The 13269-nt window shown below is 50.0% G+C and overlaps 1 protein-coding gene and 1 long non-coding RNA gene across 5 annotated transcripts in view; one reads left to right on the top strand and one right to left on the bottom strand.

The window, feature by feature from the left end:
* Positions 1-2087, bottom strand: part of LOC109553508 (uncharacterized) — a 32220-nt gene extending 30133 nt beyond the window's left edge. Inside the window, exon 1 of the long non-coding RNA XR_002180049.2 lies at positions 1595-2087. This is a non-coding gene — a long non-coding RNA (uncharacterized lncRNA). The remainder of the gene's footprint in view (positions 1-1594) is intronic.
* The window catches only part of ENPP6 (ectonucleotide pyrophosphatase/phosphodiesterase 6), a 103481-nt gene that overhangs the window by 82651 nt on the left and 7561 nt on the right, over positions 1-13269 (top strand). For 2 of the 4 annotated variants that reach the window (XM_019953564.2, XM_019953561.2), the window contains 2 exons: positions 1383-1520; positions 11948-12077. In XM_019953564.2, the coding sequence (XP_019809123.2) occupies positions 1383-1520; positions 11948-12077 (268 nt within the window). The other 2 variants (XM_019953563.2, XM_019953562.2) reach the window with 2 other exon arrangements.

Below are 13269 nucleotides of genomic sequence, written 5' to 3'. Positions count from 1 at the left end.
TGGGGGCACCACCCACAGGGAGGCAGGCATGGGCCTCAGCTGGGCCTGGCGCCTCTACCTGTCCTCACGGCAGTGGCGTTGTTGGTGTTGATGGAGCGCTGGTGCAGGCTGGGGTAGGGGGCAGTGTCCTCCTTTTTGGCCCAGAGAGAGACCCCCCTGCCAACCCTACCTGCTCCCTCCCACTTAAGGTCTGAGATCTGTCTGTAGGGGGTTGAGGAACACGGTGCCCACAAAGCTGTTCCCCCCAGCTTCATCCCCTCCCCACACAGATGCCCCCCTTTTTCTCAAGCTCCATGGTCAGCAAGTGCAGGTATTCAACATGTGTGCCCAGCATTCCCGTGAACTCCGTAAGTGTGAAACTGGGAAGAATACTTTCCACACTGGCAGCTCCCGCAGTCGACGGCTTCTTGCAAAGAAGTTCTGTTTTGCGGGCATGGAGCACCATCCATGTCTCCAACTTGGCACCTGGACCCCAGGATGTGAGAGCATCAGCGGCTCGCGAGCTGGGAAGAGCTTCTTGCTTCCAGTGTGGTGTGTACATCAGGCAGGTGCAAGCTGCCTAAAGCGATTGGTGGATTACTCAGGAGCAGGGGCTGTGTTTGGGTGACAGCTCATCCCATGATGGACACAAGAGTGTGTGAGACCCCCTACGTGCCATGGGAGTTTCCACTTATCTCAAATCTTTCTGGGGGTGCACCCTCCTTTCCTTAAGAAATACGTGTTTTCTTATATAGGAAATCATAACTCCCAGGGCCATTAGAAACTCTCTACCAAGCAGCCTAAAGACTCATTATTTTCCCGAGTTGAGTGGATAAACTCAATTTTCTATTCAGGTCTACCCAGGAATGAATGCCTGATTTGGCTAAGCACCAAAGAATCTACATCAGCCAGTTGGTTTTAATTTTAGCCAAATAGATTTGAGCTGCTGCTAAATACTGCAAATACGTACAGGGTTTATGTCTTCATCAGATCAGCAGTGTAATTAATGGCAAACAGTTACTAGTACTTTTTTTTTGGCGGGGGGGTGGCCACATGGCATGTGGGATCCTAGTTCCCCGACCAGGGTTCGAACTCAAGCCCCCCCTACTTTGGAAGCATGGAGCCCTAACCCCTGGACTGCCAGGGACATCCCTACTAGTTCTTTTAGAATCAGGGGTAGGTAGGACATGCTCTAGGTCGAGTCAAAGAATAAATGCATTTCTTTGATATTGGGGGTATTTAATGCCAGGCAGACCAATTTCTCATTCATATTTTAATGTTGCTATAGTATTTTTGACATAAGTAAGTTTTTATAAGAGGATCCTCTCCACCAGGTCCAATACACGGTCCCGTATATGTAAGAAAGAGAATGCAAACCTGGTCCTTCTTGGCTCTCTTTACAGATATATAACAAAGTGAGGCGAGTGGAGCACATGACTGTCTACGCGAAGGAAGACATTCCGAGCAGGTTCTATTACAAGAAAGGGAAGTTTGTCTCCCCTCTGACCCTAGTGGCCGATGAAGGATGGTTCATAACTGAGGTAAACATAAAACACACGACAAGACATCCATGATACAAATTCTATCAAACAGCCAAAGGTAAATAGTTACTCACCTTTTCCACTTGAAAATGTTCGTTTTTTTACCCAAGTCTCTCATCGGCTGCGTTATTTCCTTCTTGAGAGAATTGAAAGGCTTGGTCAGATGACTGCAGATGCAAACGGGAAGCTCCGACCCAGAGCCAAGGTTTAGACTTCGTGGCTCCAGATTTGTTGTATTTTAACAAACGGGCCTTAACTCAATTACCCAGGCTTACAATGTAACCTATTCAGTTGAAAGTGGAACAATTACTGCGAACCAAAGCAACTGCTTTAGGGCAGCGAATAGCCAGGAGAGGCTCCACTTTGCTTTCACCTTGAAGAGCAGTGACTGGAAACAAAAGCCCTCGTGCAGGTCCAGGTCTCGGGTTTGCCAACTTGATTTTACAGAGCTTCTCTTGCCTTCTGAGTCCAAACCCTAATTGCCCGATGCCCTAAAGACCTCAGCAGCCTTCTCCTTGTCTGCCTGGACACCATGCTCATTAGGCTCTTGCATCAGCTTTGATACCTGGCCAGATGGGACAGCCCACCCCCCCACCCCCTTCCAGGGAATCTGCGGTCCCATGTACAGTCAGTTCCCAGACAGGGCCTGAGTCCTTGTCGGTATGAATTTGAAGCTGGGCTGCAAACTGATCAGACTAGAGGGTAAAAGAGAGTGGCAGATGTTGGCACATGAGGGTCATTGTACAGTTGAATTTGAGGTTGCGCATCTGTAGATTCAAACAACCGCAAATCAGAAATATTCAGGGGGAAAAAGATTCCTGAAAGTTCCAAAAAGCAAAGCTTGAATTTGCTGAGTGTCGGCAACTATTTACATCACGTTTCCATTATATTTATAGCTATTTATATCACACTGCATTGCCTGCGGTATCATAAGTAATCTAGAGATGATTTAAGATACACAGGAGAATGTATGTCCTTATATGCAAATGCTGTGCCATTTTGTATAAGAGACTTGAGCGTCCATGGATTTTGGTACCGAAGCGGGTCATGGAAACAGTTCCCTGTGGACACTAGGGGATGATTATATCAGACCTGAGACTGGTATTTAATCTGCCAGAGTGAGGGCAGGTGGCCATCAGCAGAAATACTGATCAGGCAAATGAATGGACATCTAGGGACCCAGGTGTGGAAAATGGGGATTCCCTGATGGGAACTGCAGTTCACAAAGATGGTTCTGAGCTTCCTAGCAGCCAACTCAAAGAGGAAAGTGCAATGAATATACAGTATATATTACTGTAACTCAAGGTGTATATAACATAAAAACACAAATGTTTCTTTAGAAAATCACGGCGGTCCCTGGTCCCCTTAAGAGAAATTTAGATATCTTTTAGTCAGTCTTTTGTTGTACCTTAGTCTCCTAGACTGCGGAGAAGGCAATGGCACCCCACTCCAGTACTTTTGCCTAGAAAATCCCATGGACGGAGGAGCCTGGTAGGCTGCAGTCCATGGGGTCACTAGAGTCAGACATGACTGAGCGACTGCACTTTCACTTTTCACTTTCATGCATTGGAGAAGGAAATGGCAACCCGCTCCAGTGTTCTTGTCTGGAGAATCCCAGGGACGGGGAAGCCTGGTGGGCTGCCGTCTATGGGGTTGCACAGAGTCGGACACGACTGAAGTGACTTGGCAGTAGCAGTAGCAGTTTCCTAGACTGAATATCTTAATCATTTTACTGTCTTCGAATTTACAGATTTTTATTTTCAAGATTCACATATGAAAATAATAATCTCTGGTCCTTAGGTTTAATAATCTAAGGATTTTTAATTTCTAGTTAAAATTTATAATTTTATAATTCATAAATTATAATTTTAAGTTATAGTTTCTAATTTTAATTTCTGATACTTAGATTTAATATTGGGATTTTGCTCTATCTTCTTTCAGAAGATATTTTTCTATTTTCTTTCAGAAAATCCTAGAAGCGAGCACCCATTCTTTCCCTGCTTAGATTTTTTTTTTCTTTTACGTCTCCCTGCTGTTTACTAAACTTACTTGACTACAGAGAATTGAAAACGTCGCTCTATGCCCCTGTTGCTGCTCTGGGCCAGGACTATTAATCTACCCCATTCTTATTTGCAAAATCTCTCCGCACGTGGTGACGGAATGCTGTGTTTGCTCTGTAACCTCCGTACCAGTGCCCAGCGAGGGATCTCGGTTTGCATCTGCAGCGGGACAGTTTCTCAGCTTTAAAAGCAGCTGCTCTGAGTCTAGGTTTGGCTAGCAGAGGAGCCTTTTTTTTTCTTTCTGGCTTAAATATGAAAACAGCTGAGTCAGGACAAATTGCTGCTGGTTGGGGCCAATAAAACAGAATCCCATCTTTCCTTCCTTTTTTCCCTACAACCGCCATCCCATAAACATGCAAGATTTGGTTTCCTTGGCAAAAACGCCCTTCCCATATAGTTTTTGCCACCGACTTAAGTTCTGCTGGCTCTTAGGCAGCTGCTCCAACAGGAAGATCCCATTGAGTTCTTTCTGTTTTTTATTTTTTTTAACGGTTGCTTGGAGAGCTGTCACTGAAAAAGATAAAGGCAGGGAAACAGATTGACTTTGTCACCTGGAATGGCACCATTATCCTGACGTAATAAAAGCAAGGCCCCCTGCCCAGTGGCTCCCACAGTTTGTTTTTCATTGTGAGAGTTAATATACAGAGTGGATTTCCAACTAGTGCCAGTACCTTCTCTGGCCTCCTCTCCTACAGGGGCAGGAAGCTGAATGTGTTCATTTTCCCAGAAGACTAACCACGAAGCAGCAGAAAAGGAAAAAAAAAAAAAAACCCAGACCACCTGCCTAGGTTAAGCCCCAGCCAGTCATACCTGCCAAGCTCCTTTCTTTAAGCATGGAAACCGGGCTTCCTAAATGGTACCTCTGCCCATCTGTCTCTCTAAGACCTGGTCACCATGCTCTGTAAACCCTCTCTTTGCATGTCCTTGTCAGGAGACAAGGGTCACATCGTCACTGGAGCTTTTGAGCCATGCACGTGGCCGCATTTACCCAGCCCCAGCCCATGGGGTTTCCCCACAAATCTTTTCATCCACCCATGCTCTCCATCCATCCCTCCACCAGGGGGCACTTAGCAAGGGGCTGGGCAGGTTGTGTGCAGGCATGGTCGCTCAGTCGTGTCCAACTCTTTTTGACCCTTTGGACTGTAGCCCACCAGGCTCCTCTGTCTATGGGGTTCTCCAGGCAAGAATACCGGAGTGAGTTGCCAGTTCCCTCCTCCAGGGGATCTTCCCAACCCTGGGATTGAACCCACGTCTCCTGCGTCTCCTGCACTGCAGGCAGATTCTTTACCCACTAAGCCACTGGAGTTGTCACAATGTCTAGCGTGGTCCAAAGACCCTCAGCAGGCAGGCCCAGTGATGCTTCCCAGGGTGGAAGCTCCTTGAGGGCAGGCCTGTGGCATCCTAGCCTGGGTTTTCCTCTGTGGAACCTGGTACACGGCAGAGACTCAGTACCTGTTTGTGGAATATGAAGTTAAGAAATTAATTCATAAATAGAGACAGTTGGTTCTTGATTACTTGTTGTTATTGTTCAGTCGCTCAGTCCTGTCCGACTGTTTGCAGCCCCATGGACTGCAGCACGCCGGGCTTCCCTGTACTTCATTACCTCCCAGAGTTTGCTCAAACGCACGTCCATTGAGTCAAGGATGCCATCCAACCATCTCACCCTCTGTCATCCCCTTATCCTCCTACCCTCAATCTTTCCCAGCATCAAGGTCTTTTTGACAAATTGTTTACTTTATAGGCTAATAAATCAGTGACTAAGTACCCAGAGAGGAAAGCTAAGTCAGGCCTTTCACCTGGGCTAATTGTTAGTAGCCCTAGAAGAGATTTCAACAGAGAAAAGGTGTTGAAACCACCAGTGGTCATTGTCCTGGCCCAGTTAGCCTCCAGCTGGAGTCCAGGGACGGGCGGACACTTCAGCTGTCCCCGGTCCCCACTCAGCTTCAGGGGCTGATTCCCATGGCCTCTCCTGGACAGTGTCCCCCTCATGACACCGCACTCAGAAAGGCGGCCAAATGTGGCCAGAAGCTGGTGAAAAATTGTGAGACGTGGAGCTGCATTGTGGATCCTCCGGACTCTCATCTGCATGGAGAGAAATGCAGCAAATGCAGGCTTCAGCTTCCAAAAAAAGGCCCATATTGGTCTCCCGAGGAAAGATTTATTTCAAAAACCGGCAAAGGATATGAAATGCCAGGCTCAATTCTCAGGCCTGGGATTGAGCGGCAGTTAGGCCCTGGGCCCAAAATACTTGGGGAAATCAAGACAAGCTGGAGAGCACAGCTCCTGAGTTTTAGCGTCAGCTGGAGTGGTTTCCTGAGGGCCTGAGGTGCTGGAGGTCCAGGATACCTGTGTCGGGAACTGGAAGCTGCTTGCCTTCTGGCAGCGACCAGGGTCGTCGCCGTAAGCCGTCGGAGGGCACGGGATGCCCTCCTCACCCTCGGCGGGCTTCAGCAAGCATGGTCTTGAGGGAAAGGAGAAGTAGAAGGAAGCTCACCCGCTGGGCGCCCTGCTCCAGCTCTTCTCTCGAGGAATTCTGCCGCCTCTGGGCCCTGCTGTTCCTGATCTCTGGCATTTCCCAACTTCCAGAACGAGGCTGTGCGTGGCAGTGGGCTTGCCAGGGTGAGAGCAGGGCCTGGGGCCCAAGACATTAAATTTGGTTTTAGAAAGAGGAGGCCCTCTAAGACGGAGAAACAGTTGGGGGGACTTGTTTTCGCAGCAGTGTGATAAACACACGTCTGAGGGTCTGTGACCACCACTCCCGAGGGCTCTGAGGAGTCACCCCACAGGAAGCCTCTTGGGAGAAGGGTTTAAAATGATGATGCCACAAAGCCTGAGACACGGTGCTTTGTCCCCTAGCTCGACCTTAACCCTGGCAGCAAAACCCCGGAGCCAGCCAAACCGTGCTCCCTTCCACAAGAGTCCCGACTGAGGCCTCTCCCGAGACATCACCGGGTGCCTTTTCCAGCCTGAGATGCTGTGAGCTTATTGCACTGTGGAGGGCAGGGGAAGCTCCTGTTACAACCCTGTCCTAGGGGAATAAGGTCGATTTCATTTGTATTAGGCCCGTCACACACCTTAGGGGTTCACATGTTACTTACTGGTTTTAATTGGACTTGATTTCACCTTTGTTCCCCAGCACCCTAGACACGGGGTGAGAGGCCTCATCCAGAGAGAAGGAGGGGACACTCGGGTCCCTGACCCCACTTCTCAGCAGGAAGTACACTTTCAGGGGCTGACATGAGGGATGGCGGTCAAGATGTGTAACCATCAGTGAACCTGGCGCCGGCCAGCGATATTGGGGAAAGCCAGTCGGCCGCCACGACTCCTCTTTGGAAAGCACCCCGTGTGAGTGACTCCGAGCCTGACCCTGCACCCACAGCGGCTGAAACATAGACTCAGCGTGGCAACCAGCGTAAGATGAAGCATTCTTAGGAAAGGACAGATAATCGTTGAACAAAGCCCAGGACAAATGCCAGGTGAAAGACTCCCAGTGGTTTCCAGGCCGGACGATGCATCCCAGCCACCCAGGGGATGACTATTAAATAGCCAGAGTTGCCATCTTACCCATCTGCGAACCCAAACACCCAAAGTGAGACTCGGGATAAACTGCTGTGTGCACAGCCAGGCTTGGGATCCAGCGGTGTAGACAGTATGTTTCCAGGGAAAGACGGGAGAGGAGGTCATCCAGGGCCACGCAGACACGGCCCCCACCAGCACCTGTGGTCAGGGAACGGAACCCACGGAGGACGGATTTCCACCTCCTCAGCCATCAGGGGAGAAGTCACTTTGGGGTGTGAAGCAAGAGCTGATGTCCAGATGTTTTCCCAGACCTGGTTACCCTCCTGCCTCCTCAAGAATCATTTTCTCTGTGGCTTAGCTATTATTTTCTGATCTGCACCCAGGGGAAATGGAAAGGAGCCGGTGAGAACAGCACGTGCTAATATAGTCTCAAAATGCAACAGTGCGAAGTGAGTAAATGCTGGACGGTTCACCAAAGCAAGTGCCTCAGCCACAGACAGACAGCAGTGACTGCAGACTGTCCAGGCCGCCCTCTGCTTCTCCCCGGCCTTCCATCACTCCTGTCGCCCTGACCCTCCTTCCCAGCGCCGCCCCCATTTCTGACTGTGCCCCCACCCCACCCCCGACAGCTCAGCTCAGCTCCAGAAAGGATTCCAAAAATGCCGAGTCAGAGACATGGGTCCCGGCAAGGGCCGAATTAACTGGTCTGCTGATCTGGGGGGTAGACAGTGAAGGCTACTTTGTGGTTGTTGTTGACGCCACGGATGAATGAGGCAAAGACCTAGTCTAGAAACCAAAACACTCATCTCACAAGTAATCGCCTGGCTTCCCCAGCTCAGCAAGCTTCTGGCAGACGTTTGGTGGTGAGCTGGTAGTGGAGTGAGGCATCAAACATACAAGGCAGGCAGCAAATACTAGAACATACGTCTATAAACACAGTAACAGCTGTTCCTTGGTGTTCCTCCTGGGGAACGGTTTCCGGGTCCTTCCCATTAGAAACAATGAGCTAGTTTAGGGGCTCATAAATGGGGGGGGGGTCCTGGCACTGCTATCCACCCCTGTACAGAGGAGGGGTACCAGAAGGTGCTGGACAAATGACACTCAGCAAAGATTTTATTTGACTTGCCAAGAAAGTGTTCATTACAGAGTCACCAACTTGTCCCGGCTTGCCCAGGTCAGTCATAATTTTTTTTTTTTTTTTGCATCCCTGGAACTCCTCAGTCCTGGGCAAACCAGGACGGTTGGTCCGCCCCTCTAACTGGCACAACCTCCTAGAGAAACTGCCTCACTCCTTCCAGAGTCCCCACGCTGCTTCCCTCTCATGCTCTTCCCACATGCAGTCACTATGCAAGGTTCCCAGGCCTCGCAGGGACTCCTCTGTGTCCACACTGCCCCAGCTCACACACACACACACACACACACACACACACGCTTTCATCTGGAGGGCCCGGGCACCCCAGGATGTCGCTAGGTGGCGCTGTGTGGGGGTCCCTGGACCTGGGAAGTTCAGGAGGGATGGAGGCTCCTCAACCAGTAACCTGAGGACCCCCCAGCCTGGGGATGTGGGAGGTGTGGAGCGCCTCACCAGCAGGGCTGCACGTGTGAGGTGTGCATTACACGACTGCACAGGCCCGCACTGGTGTGATAATGTTGGGGCGGGGAAGGGGAGTGGGAGGAGACAGAGGACCAAGTGAATCAGTAAAAGCCACCAGGAAGGACAAGGGAAAAATTCATCAACTCCCCTTCTTGCGGTTCATTAAGTCATGTAATTAGATTATGTCATGTAATCCACTCAGTCTGATTATGTCACATAATCCGTTCAATCACTTAGCTTCTCACATAACTAGCCAGGTTATTATTACTTTTTAAAATCAGTAAACATAGGTGTTTCAAAAAAAAAAAAAAGCAAGAACAGTTGTTTCACCAGAGCAACTTGTCATGTTGACAAAAACACCAGTGGCTTTACTTGCGATCATACAGATCTCCCGTCATCTTCAGGGCTGAGATGCCTCGTTGCTGTATGTTTGCATGTGGAAGTTAGACTGGAATTTTCAAATCAGGCAGGCTTCACCTCCCTTCCACCTGTCCCTTCCCCGTGGGACATATGTGTCCCATGGGACTCATGATTAGTGACACCACTAGTGACGTATCCTACCTAGTTCTTCAGCAATCACTGCCTTGTAGACGGGTGGGGAGGGGAGCAGCACATAAAATTAGCAAACGAAGCTAAGCTGGCATGTGTTGTGAGCATGACCACAAAGAGCAAAAGAGGGTATAAACCAGAAATGCAGTAAGTTAATAAATATATTCCCGTGGAAAAATACAAGCTACAGCTGGAGAAGGAGGGATGGAAATTGAGGAAACAGAGAGTCAATGAAACAGTGCAATTTGGAAAGTAGCAGTGCCAGGGAGTGATTTATGGGGTGAGACGGGACAGGCATGCGATGTGATATGACAGCTAAATAAGCAAAGGAGGGTTCAACCCTGCTGCACAAGCCCCGAGCACCTCACCCTGCAGCCGGTGGCATCTGGAGACCGCCCCCGGCTATTTATTGAGCACCTACTGTGTGTCGGGCTTAGCACACAGTCAGGTTATCCCTCAGAGTCTCTGAGGCGGGTGTTGTCACATCCAGCAAGGAAGCTGAAGCTCGGACAAGTTATGCAGCTTGCCCAGGATCACAGAGTTGGAAAGCAACAAACTGGAATTTAACCCCCATCCTATTCAAAATCTCGTCTCCATCCTGGCTGCCACTCAGTGAATGAAGCGGCAAGGGACAGGCTGTAGGAGCCTTGCAGTGACCTCTGGCTGTGCGGCTCTGGAAGGTGCACAAAGACCAGGAGACTGACGCCCTGGCTTCCAGGCCCAGTCTTGCTTCCCAACAGCTCTGTGACTTTAAGAGTGTCACTTAACCACTCTGCGCCAAAATGGAAAAAAAAATACCGTCTGCAGCAGGAGGTGTTGACACCTAAGTGGATGTCGGGGGAGGCTCTCGGTGAACCGCACATCACACAAAACGGCATACATGTGCTGTTACAAGTCTTGCAAAGGTGTTAGTCCCTCAGTCGTGTCCGACTCTGCGACCCCACGGACTGTAGCCTGCCAGGCTCCTCTGTCCATGGGACTCTCCAGGCAAGAATACTGGAGTGGGTCGCCATTCCTTTCTCCAGGGGGATCTTCCCGACCCAGGGATTGAACCCAGGTCTCCTGCATTGTAGGCAGATTCTTTATTGTCTGAGCCACCAGGGAAGCCCACCTGTAAATCCCTGGTCCTTGAGCTGTGCTGCTTCCACACATTCATCACAACTAGTCAATTCTACCTCCTGCATTTGGAAAACTTGTCATATTAAACTCTGCTGAGCCAGAAGATGATCGGACTATCAGGAATGAAGCCTTAGTCTGCCTCAAAGAGCTCGGTTTGTGTCCAACTGGCTACAGTCTCCTCGGGATTTGCAAAACCTCCTGTGAGCTTTGCTGTCTCTCAAGTAAGCTGCTACAATCTAGGGAAATTTAGTTCTGAAGAAAAGACGGGTGACAGGGCAGCGACAGGTCTGGAAGCCATCCCAACTGAAGAATGGTCAAAGGACATGAAGGTCCACAGGCGTGGAGGAGAGGAACATGGGTTCATCTTCAAAGGCTGGCTCAGTGGAGAGGAGGACTTCCGGGGTGGAGCTGGACAAACGAGGACAGGGGTGGTTCCTCCAGGGGAGGGGCCCCTGGGGTGGTGCAGGCTCGCTGCTTCTGGGCTTCCGAGGCTGGGCTAGAAAAATGAAGTGATTCCATTAGCCTCTGTGTTTGCCAGCAACATTTCTTCCACAGCAGTCGGGTGTCCTACCATTTCAACTCCACTCTGACACCACCCCAGGTTAGAGCAGACCCATACTCCGGCCCACAAGACGGCCCGCACATCTGAATGCTCGTCCCAAGTCCTGGGTCCCCAGGCTGCCCACACTTGTGTCTGACTTGGCCATAAATCTGAGGGTTCTCACCACCTGCCTTCGGCTTTGATAGTTCACCGAGATGAATCGCAGAACTCAGAAAGTTGCTACGCTCACGATTACAATCTTCTTATAAAGGATGCTACACAGGGGCAGGCAAATGGAAGAGAGGCACAGGGCACGCTGTGGCGGTGAGGGGCGCCGAGAACCCAGGTCGGGGCACCGGCCTCCCATCACTGTGTGTTCATTAATCCAGATGTTCCCCGGACCCTGCTGTTCCTGGGGGTTTATGTGGGGTCTCACTGTGTTGGCTCAGGTAACAAAATCATTACCCACATGGTTGAACTCAGTCTTAAGAGATCAGAGGATGGGCTGGAAGTTCTAACTCTCCCCTTGGTTCTTCTGGTGACCAGCACCCCCATCCTGAAGCTATCTAGCCCCTCAACCCAAAGATCATCCCATCCCATTAGCGTAAACTCAGGTATGGGAACTCAGGACTCATCATGAATAACAAAACACCCTCAGCACTCAGGAAATTCCAAGGGTTTAGGTGCTCTGGGCCAGGGAACCTGGGACAAAGGCCAACTCTATTTTTTATTATACCACAGGTACACTTTCACATCCCTTCTGTCTCTGACACGCTATGTTTAGTGGCTCTGAAACTGATTACGAGGCACAGTTCAGCCCAGAGCAAGAAGAGACCTTCAGAACTAGGGCTCTCTGGCAATTTAACGGGCCACCTCCAAAGGTCCGAGCTACCTGGAGTGAGAAGTGATCCGGCTGAGGTCGGACAACCCTGGCTGAGACCCCTGGGCAGGAAAGCCCCGCGCTGGGTGGGTGGTAGTTTGAACCCGATGCTCGCTCACGCCCTGGCCTGGTCACAGGGTGATGTCAATGCCTTGTTGATTTCAGAATCGAGAGTCGCTTCCATTCTGGATGAACAGCACCGTCACCCGCAAGCCAGAAGGCTGGCAATGGGGCTGGCACGGATACGACAACGAGCTCAGAGCCATGAGGGGCATCTTCCTGGCCTTCGGACCTGGTAGGCGAGATCTTAGTTATTCCTCCTCTGAGGCATCAGGGGCTGAGGGTGCTCGGAAAGGCTGGAGCAATTTCTTTACGGATCCTCTTTATGAGCAAAGCTGAGCAAAGCCAGCCGGTCTCCACAAAATGTCTTTGGCTGGCTTGCTTTCAAATGCTTCTTGGGTTTGGCAAATGTGGTCAAATACTTCTCCCTGTAAGTTTTAAATCTCAAGCGCAGTGAGGAAAATGTATTCCACATGTTTGTGATTCATTTTTTACTTAATTCATCAAAACATCCCTTCACAGCCATCTGATGTCCAGGAAAGCTTATCAGGCACCAGGTTGCTGACAGCCACAAGTCCCAGAGTCAACATGCTCGCTTCATGGGGTCTGACACTTCCACACTTCCTCCCTGTCTAGAGCGGCCACCCCTGTGTGGGTCATCCAGTCTAGGGCCCACCAGAAGCTAGGATGTGCTCACAGCAGGCTAGGAAACAGTTTTGTGACTGACTTTGAGGATGAGCCAGAATGACTTCTGCAGTGTCTAGGATGAGAGTGAATTGACTTTGCCTTCTTGGACCTGATGCCTTCCTGGTCTGGAAGAGAGGTGGGCGGAGGGGGGCCCATTTGGTCATTTGCTTTAATTAATACAGCACTATAAAATTCACATTTTGGAAAAGTTTATCAAACGCTCTAACAATCATATTACTACCTGTACACTCCCTTAAAAGAAAAAAAAAGAGTGAAAAGCAGTCAACAACCATCAAGAGTCAGCTGATCAGATTACGAGCTCCTCATCTTCCTTCCTGCTGTCCACACTCCTTATTAAACATTAAGCTTATTAGCTTACCCTGGTATCCACAGTCAAAGTTCCTTTTTCTGAATGTTTCGATCAAAATGTTTCAGCCCACAAAAGCCCATGCTTTCCTATCAGGTGATAGGTTAGAGGTCACACCTGGAAGCCCTGCCCTCCTCCTCAACATACCAGACAGAGATGCTTGTGGGCCCTCCTTCATTCCATTCACCTTGGGTCACTCTCTCAACCATACACAAAAAAAACCTGCTGAGAGCTACACGGTGTCAACTTCCGCCCCCTCCACGGGTGCCTCTGGGAGGCCAAGCTTAGGGAACACATGTGGGTCCACATCATTGCCCACACATCATCCGAGTGCCCACGTCCTTAAGCAAGCAACAGGACCAGTAGCCGCAAG

This window comes from Bos indicus, chromosome 27 (assembly GCF_029378745.1).
Source record: "Bos indicus isolate NIAB-ARS_2022 breed Sahiwal x Tharparkar chromosome 27, NIAB-ARS_B.indTharparkar_mat_pri_1.0, whole genome shotgun sequence".
In the NCBI taxonomy this organism is placed as follows: Eukaryota; Metazoa; Chordata; class Mammalia; order Artiodactyla; family Bovidae; genus Bos; species Bos indicus.
This window is presented reverse-complemented; position numbering and strand designations above follow the sequence as displayed.